The sequence below is a fragment of the Fukomys damarensis genome, unplaced genomic scaffold, assembly GCF_012274545.1.
Source record: "Fukomys damarensis isolate Sample0158 unplaced genomic scaffold, DMR_v1.0_HiC HiC_scaffold_31, whole genome shotgun sequence".
NCBI lineage: Eukaryota > Metazoa > Chordata > Mammalia > Rodentia > Bathyergidae > Fukomys > Fukomys damarensis.
In genome coordinates, this window is record NW_022900943.1 from 30,519,843 (window position 1) to 30,527,757 (window position 7,915).

A 7,915-nucleotide genomic window follows, 5' to 3' on the forward strand; every position below is an offset into this window, starting at 1 on the left:
AAAAAAAAAAAAAAAAAAAAAAAAAAAGACAGGCCAGGATCTTGCACTTGCCAGGCAGGAACGGTGCCACTGAGTAGTATTCCCACCCTCTAAAGCAATTTAAATTCTGAGACACCTCTCCGATAAGCCCGCTAGCAACACAGAAAATCTTTCAGCGCCAGCCTTAATCCTCCTGGGTCTAAATCCTTTCACACATGCTGTGCCTCTACCAACGCCATCACAGCTGTTAGTAGCGCCTTCTGTGCATGGAAATCTGTTTAGTTTAATAATTTACCTGAGCGAGCCGGAGATTTAGCTCAGTGGCACCGTGCCTGCCTCGCAAGAGTAGGTGCCTGAGTTCAATCCTCGATACAAAAAAATTCATCCGAGCGTTTTTAAAAGTTTACTAAAAATGGCTCAACAGCCCACCGCCATTGCCCTTAAGAATTCAAAGTTGAGCTCCTCCCAGGGGAGATCCGGTTGCGTTCCCAGAAATCAAAGGGAAGGGCGGTGCTCGCGTTACGCCACGTAGGGGCGCAAAAGCTTTGAAGCTGGGTTATGTATTTGTGCCGTACAGTTCCCCGCTTTCGTTTTTCCATCACTCTAAAATTGCTTGAAGAGACTTTTAAACACTTACTAGTGTTAATTTCAGAAAGTTTTTGTACAGCTGTGAAAAAGTTATGTTCCGTGGCGGAAGAGACCATAATTTTCACCTCGCCGTTTTGCGCTATAGTGGCGCCGCCATTTTGACCAACGGTGAATCATGGGGGCCGCCATTTTTGCGGGGCAGACGCCAATTTCCGGTTCCGGTGGAATCCGTTCTTTCTTTTTAGACTGCCCGGCTCCTTGAGCGGTGGCGGTGGCTGTCTCTGAGAAGTATCTGTTGCCATCCTCGTTGGTGTAGCGACACCCGTACCTGGCATCAGCATGACTGAACAGATGACCCTTCGTGGCACCCTCAAGGGTCACAACGGCTGGGTAACACAGATTGCTACCACCCCACAGTTCCCGGACATGATACTGTCTGCTTCTCGAGGTACGGACGGGCTAAGGTGCGGGACAGAAGGTTGGGTAGCTGGCGATTGTATTGTGACCCGTGGCTGGGCCAGTGGCAGGTCCAGTAGACCTCCATCGGGGTATGAGTTGGATGCGCGGGTCTGAACTAGATCTCAGCGTGGTCGAACCACCTTGCAGATAACCCTGCTGAGGCAACCCCTGTCTGCCAGAAAGGATGAGTACTTTTTAAATCTCATGCTTGCGCTGCAGCAAGTGTGATTAAGTATTCCTAGAGGCCTACAGGTCGGGCGCAGCGGTGATGACTCCAACATGCCATCTGAGTCCTCGTGCTGAAATCCAGAGGCTGTTTCTGAGCTGTCGCCGGGCCCTCAACTCGGGAATGGAGATGAAATCCAGAGGCCCTTATAAGGCCTATTTGGAAGCTTTCTTGTGCCTCTGACTTGCTCTCATTTGTCAAGAGGTCTCCAAATGCAAATTTCATTCCCAAAATTCTGTATTTACCCCCATTAGACTTCAGAGAAGGTATAGAATGATGTTTAATTTGTCTGACTATCAGGAGAAGGTATCCATAATCTCTGGTTTAAAGAATAATTGTACAGCTCAGATACACCAGCTTGTGTCCTGGATTAGGGAGTCATTTTCATTTGCCTGTGGATAGTGACTGCTCACATAACCTGCAGTTACCACCTGACTTGGTGAACTTTTCATTTTGTTAACCTAGTCATGACCCTCAGACACCTGGGGCTTCTTACTGGTTTTCCTTGTATTTTATCTCTCTTTATTAGACAAGACTATCATCATGTGGAAGCTGACCAGGGATGAAACCAATTATGGCATCCCTCAGCGAGCTCTGAGGGGCCATTCCCATTTTGTTAGTGATGTCGTCATCTCCTCAGATGGCCAGTTTGCCCTTTCTGGTTCCTGGGATGGGACTCTGCGTCTCTGGGATCTTACCACGCAAGTAGCTGTTCTGGGGTCTTGGGGAAGAAAGCTGGGCAGAAATAAGGTAGATGCGTTTGGGAGGTGGTATCCCAGGGGAGATCTGGTCCATTGGGGAGAAGGATACAGCTAAGAATACTTAAGGCAGGTGGCCGTTGTTTAGCTTTCTTTCTGCTGAGGACTTGTTTAGTTGGAACTTTTTTTTGCTGGGTATAGCAGTTAGGAACTTGGCTATAGTTTGTCTTAATAGTTTGTCACCATATTTTGCCTTAAAAGCTGTCCTAGATGGTCAAATATTTGGCATGTGTACTAGAGGATCCTGGTGATGACAGACGACATAGTCATCCAATCCCCACAAGGGAATGAGGACATGTCCTGCAATTCTGAGTGGATTCTCTAACATAAACTCATCCAAAGGCTTAGTGTGATCCAAGCCACTTCCATGATTATATGAGCAGTGTACTTTTCTTGGTCAGGGACAGGCCAGGGTAAGGATCTGGAAGGAGAAAGTTTGTAAAGTCTGTCTAGAGAGTAACCAAGTACTCCTCTCTCAGGGGCACCACCACAAGACGATTTGTAGGCCATACCAAGGATGTGCTGAGTGTTGCTTTCTCCTCTGACAACCGGCAGATTGTCTCTGGATCCCGAGACAAAACCATAAAGTTATGGAATACTCTGGGTGTATGCAAATACACTGTCCAGGTAAAGTTAAAGCAGTGTCAGAGCGCACATGTTCAGGGTTGTCTCTCACCCTTTTGACCTTCAGTTTTAAATTCTGCCTGGAATCTAATCTGGGTCTTGAAAGTTTGGGTTCTGAGAATATGAATACAATATTATTGATCCATGGGGTGGGAGAATCTAACATTCTGGGATGGGACTTTTTTTTTCCCCCCCTGTAGGATGAAAGTCACTCGGAGTGGGTGTCTTGTGTCCGTTTTTCACCCAATAGCAGTAATCCTATCATCGTCTCCTGTGGCTGGGACAAGCTGGTCAAGGTGAGCTTCAAGCCTGGGTAGAGAGCCTTTACAAAGTACAATGTGGCCTTTACCTCCCTGATGGTCCCAGGATTCAACTTTGAACATTTTGTAGGTTGCCCGTTTACTTTTTCTCTCTTGGTATCTTTTCAATAAATATCATTTGTTTTTTGTTTGCGTTTTATTTTTATTTTTGTTTTGGGGTATAAGTCACCGCACAGCTTTTGTTGACCTGTTTTGAGCGACCAAGATAACTTTAAATTTCTGTTTTGTCATTGATAGAGTCATAATTGGTTGTCATATCCAGGAATGGTTTAAATAAATCATGCCATGTTTTTGTTGTTGTTGAACTTGGACCCTCCTCGTCCTGGCCATTCTAGGGCTAGACTGTTTAATTTATGAATGCCCATCTTTGTAGGTATGGAATTTGGCAAACTGCAAGCTGAAGACCAACCATATTGGCCATACTGGCTATCTGAACACTGTGACAGTCTCTCCAGATGGATCCCTGTGTGCTTCAGGAGGCAAGGTATTTGGAAGCTAGGCATCCTCCTACTCAGTGGTATAGAATACTGTAGTTTGAGTTGTTAACATAAAGCAACACTTAAAAATTAGCCAAGTTGTCCAGAAATACATTTTTGTAAGATAATTTCCTGAAAATTGGTAGTCTTAAGCATAGTCTGAAAAGCTGTTTTCCTTAGTTCTTTGAAGCAATAGGTGAACCTATATTTTCAGAACTTACAGTGAGGTATCTGTAAGTTGTTAGAGGCTCTTGATACAGCTAGTGAGATATGTATTGAAGAACAGTTTTAGAGAAATAACTAGTACTTGAGGCATTAGCTTTTAGGAACCCAGGCTACTGTGGGAAAAATGAGAATCAGTTTTATATACTCTTCAGATGGTTGGGATTGACATAGAAGAGGTTACTCATCTTTTCCTCTCTGCCAGGATGGTCAGGCCATGCTGTGGGATCTCAATGAAGGCAAACATCTTTATACATTAGATGGAGGAGACATCATCAATGCCTTGTGCTTCAGCCCTAACCGCTATTGGCTCTGTGCTGCTACTGGCCCCAGCATCAAGATCTGGGTGAGTATGGCTATACTAATGGATTTAATACCTACCTGGCTGTATTCTAACCACTGTACTGATTGTGATTTTATGTGCCGTTTGACTGGAAGTCAAGCTTTCTGAATAAATGCTGGCCATTAAACTGTTAGTGGAGACCCAAAAAGGTTAAAATTTCCTAGGATTTAAAATTTTGGTGCCAGCCATGGTGGTCCACACCTGTAATCGAGCACCCGGGAGGCTGAGGCAAGATGATCGCTGTGAGTTCAAGACCAACCTGGGCTACATAGTGAGTTCCAGGTCAGTCTCAACTACATAGTGAGACCCTGTATCAAAAAAAAAAAAAAAATGGCAGCAGTAGGAGATTCTGCCTGTTAGAATAGACAATCACACAGGTTGACTCACTGAAACTAGGCATGACTATCCTTTTAGCCTAGATCTTTGTTAGGGGTGTTCATCGTGTTTATTTTTTGACCTGTTCCTAGGATTTGGAGGGTAAGATCATTGTAGATGAACTGAAGCAAGAAGTTATCAGTACCAGCAGCAAGGCAGAGCCCCCTCAATGTACCTCACTGGCCTGGTCTGCTGATGGCCAAGTAAGTTGATCTGTCCTCTGACTGCTTGTTCTTGTGGTCCACCCCCCACCCAACAATACTAGTGTCTAACATAAAACAGGTTGGCCAGGTTGATTCAGATAAACTGGTCAGCTGTGCCAGTAAATGCCAGGTGTGCATTCTGCTTCAAAGAAAAGAGTGATCTAAATGGTAGTGGTTACTGTCCTTCAATAACTCACTTTGATTAAGTGAACTAGTTTTAATATGTCTGAGTCCTTATCACCAGCTTGTTCTGGTAGGAAAATGTGATTAGTTCCTGCAAACTGGTGATTATGGGGAGGGGGCTCTTAAAGGAAAGGCCTTGGGACTGCAGAGTCCGTTGGCTGGGCCTGATGTATGATTATTGTTTCTCCTTTACAGACTCTGTTTGCTGGCTACACAGATAACCTGGTACGAGTGTGGCAGGTGACTATTGGCACCCGCTAGAAACATGTCAGCTTTAAAAAAAATAAATTGGCTTTGTAAAACTGGCTTCAGGTCTTTTTTTGTTTTGTTTTTGTACTTGGGAAACTTGGCACCTTGCACTTCCGAAGCAGGTGGCAGCAGAACCACTGACCTAAATCCCCTGCCCCAGCTCTAACTTTTTGACAGTATTTTTTTTCAGCAGCAGCGGTGATACATACATGCTTGTAATCCCAACTATGTGGGAAGCTGAGGCAGGAAGATTACTTGAGGCTAGCCAGGGCAAAATAGCAAGATACTGCTTCAAAAAACAAAATAAAACATACATTTCTCTGCTAAGCTGTTTACAGTTAATCTGGCACTGATAAACCTAAGCTTGTTGACCAGGGGCTTTGTGGGGAGATAGCAGTCTTAGTTTCCTGTAGGGTTGGACTGGCATCAAAAGTGACATTTATGGGAAGTCATAGAGGTTAGTTTCTAAAAAAATGTCTGTATTACAGGTCATATTTGTGACCTTGAAGCTTAGATTTTCTTGAGCATAGGGGACATTCAAGGCTGTCAAGTCACTTTAGGAATAGATACCTCGGGTTGAACTCAACATAGCAAATTAAGGAGGTGAATGTACCATAATCTCCATCAATTTGGTGTTGACAGTTTTTTTGTCAATGTATTGTCTCGCCATAAGACTTGATATTTACACAATTCCTTTCATAAGAGGCTAATAGTATTATAAATATCACATTGGCTTGACTATCTCCAACCCCAGGTTATGAGGATAGGTAGCCTGGTGAAAAAGTTAATGAATTATCATTTTAAGCAGACTTGATAACAGGTATGTAGTATTAATTCAAACTTAACCCACAGCCCTTGCAGTAATCTTTTGTGGGGTTTTGGTTAGTGGTGGTGCTTTTAATTGCCAGTTTTCTTTCCTTTGCTGCTGACAGAAAGCCCACATATTTTGGGGAAAGTGATTTGTTCAGTTAGCTCTGGAGCTGTAGGGTCTAATTTGCCTCAAATCTGTCTAAAAGTGGGTAAGGGCCTTTTATAAGGGAAAGGGAGGGAAGCAATTTAGTGTTCCATTTTGCATGGCTCAGTGTTGTGCAGTTCTGGGCAAACAGCTACAGCATGTTAAAGGCCACCATGTGCACCCTTCATTTCTTAGTTCATAATGGTAAAAAGACGTAGGGCTTCTGACAACTGCATGTGGTGACACTCTGGAAATACATTGTAAGGCCCTGGTTTTTGTGAAGGGTTTTGAGGAAGCTTCAGTCTGTTAGCATCTCAAAGTGAAGTACAGTGGCATATAATCAGGTAGTGTTGAGGGGCTGGCTACAGCTCGGTGAGAAAGGAGCTTCCCTGGTATGAACACACTCCAGGTGTCAGTTAAAACATTAACCACTTACGCCACCTGCCTCACAAGGACCTGAGTTCGATCGCAGGTACCAAAAAAAAAAAAAAAAAATTAAGGGCCAAGAACACAACTCAGCAAGCAGTGCTGCCCCTGCCTGGCCAAGTTCTGAATTCAAAAGAAACAATCTCTATAATAAAGAAGCAAATAAACATTTTATTTCTGCAACACAATTCATCTTCCCCTTTCCCCTAAGAACATATAAATTGACCTCAGCCATGAACAAAAACTGGTTAAGTGACAGAAAGCAAGGAGTTACTAGAAAAATATATTATACCCAAGTCTCTCCCAGGCACCCAAATCCCTGTCCTTGGGCTTCCCCTCAGAGCTCATCAAATGAAATTCAAAGGCTTGGGGAGAGGCTGGAAACTAAAAGCAACTCCAGTGAACAAACTGGAAAGGGTCCTGGCAATGAAAAGCCCTAGAGGGGTAAGGTAGGGAGTTTTGCTCTTTCGATTGAGTGCTGGTTAAAGGACGGGGGTAGGGGAAATAATTTATTGGTGGATGTAATGGTATATAAGTACTGTAGTTTAAACCACATCACCCATCTCACGGCTAAATTCTGACCAGTCTAAGGAGGTAGAAATTGGGGATAGAAGGAAAGTTTAGAAACCCTCCTACTTCCCCAAGAAAGCAGACGTTTCTTTACCCAGCTTGACCCTTTTGCCCAGCATGCCTCCACGAAGTTTCCAAATCCCATCTAAACTTTGAACCAGGAAACAAAGTAAGATAGGGACGTGTTACGAGTCTTGCCCAAGCCCTCTAGCCTTAGAACTGACATAATGGTTGAGGAGTAGGGCTGAGGGAAAGAAGGAATAAAATTACAATCTTCCCTACTTAAAACCCCCTAAGGGCTGGACTAGACTAGGCAGACAGGGAGGGGAAACCAAGCAGTTGTTCTCATTATCAGAGACCCATGCAGACCTATTGGGCAGACACAGTAGGTGAGAGAAGGCAGAGCTGGAGGCCAGGAGGGTTCTTAGGTTCCTAGAGGGAGAAGCAGGGATCTGGGATCAAAGGAAAGCAGGAAAAAATGCAGTAATGGGCCACCATCCTCCACCACCCGCCCCCCTAGTGCTGACTAGAGGGGCCCTTGCGGGTGGCAGGCTAATCAAGGGCAGAGCTTGATGCGGGTTCCCTTTGAGAGCACCCGGAAAAAGGGAAAGACACGCTCGCCTAGGAAGGCAGCTGAGAAGGTGTGAACATGGGCTAGAGTCTCCGCATTGTAGAAGCCCAGGCGCCCAGCCTCGTAGTCCAGGTACACCCCAAAGCGCCGTGGTTTCTCACTTGGGCTCAGCAGCGTCTGCTCCGTTGAGCTCTGTGCCTGGTAGCGTTTGCCGTTGGTGCCCACACACCACACTTCCCGCTGGAGTAAGGGCTGCTGGGGCAGGTGGAGACGGCGACGGCGATGGTGATGGCGTGAGGAGCTGGCATCCCCACCGCTCACGGTGGAACTCCCGGAGCCCACCTTTTCTTTATGATGGGTTGACTCACGGGCAGCACCCACCGCCCAA

At 45.2% G+C, this 7,915-nt stretch overlaps 2 protein-coding genes and 2 non-coding genes across 4 annotated transcripts in view; 3 read left to right on the plus strand and 1 right to left on the minus strand.

The window, feature by feature from the left end:
- The first annotated feature begins 777 nt into the window (after window positions 1-777).
- On the plus strand, window positions 778-5,063 carry Rack1 (receptor for activated C kinase 1). The gene is made up of 8 exons (XM_010610520.2): window positions 778-1,015; window positions 1,782-1,953; window positions 2,490-2,637; window positions 2,835-2,930; window positions 3,328-3,438; window positions 3,858-3,998; window positions 4,463-4,573; window positions 4,952-5,063. Exons 1-8 carry the CDS (start codon window positions 907-909, stop codon window positions 5,015-5,017), a joined length of 954 nt encoding a protein of 317 aa, XP_010608822.1. The 5' UTR covers window positions 778-906; the 3' UTR covers window positions 5,018-5,063.
- Window positions 1,286-1,353, plus strand: LOC117283882. The gene has a single exon (XR_004514916.1). It is a non-coding gene; the product is annotated as a small nucleolar RNA SNORD95 (small nucleolar RNA).
- LOC117283880 lies at window positions 2,251-2,329 on the plus strand. The gene has a single exon (XR_004514914.1). It is a non-coding gene; the product is annotated as a small nucleolar RNA SNORD96 family (small nucleolar RNA).
- Window positions 5,064-6,542: 1,479 nt separating the features above from the next.
- Window positions 6,543-7,915, minus strand: part of Trim41 (tripartite motif containing 41) — a 13,723-nt gene continuing 12,350 nt past the window's right edge. The window contains exon 7 of the mRNA XM_010610521.3: window positions 6,543-7,915. Within this exon, the coding sequence (XP_010608823.1) occupies window positions 7,513-7,915 (403 nt within the window). The 3' untranslated portion in view covers window positions 6,543-7,512.

Excerpts from the sequence above, each read along its gene's own strand:
- Rack1 (XM_010610520.2), top strand. The coding sequence starts at position 907 with ATGACTGAACAGATGACCCTTCGTGGCACCCTCAAGGGTCACAACGGC. Across the intron at positions 1,954-2,489 it reads CGTCTCTGGGATCTTACCAC|GGGCACCACCACAAGACGAT; the intron begins GCAAGTAGCTGT and ends CTCCTCTCTCAG. Across the intron at positions 2,638-2,834 it reads TATGCAAATACACTGTCCAG|GATGAAAGTCACTCGGAGTG; the intron begins GTAAAGTTAAAG and ends CCCCCCCTGTAG.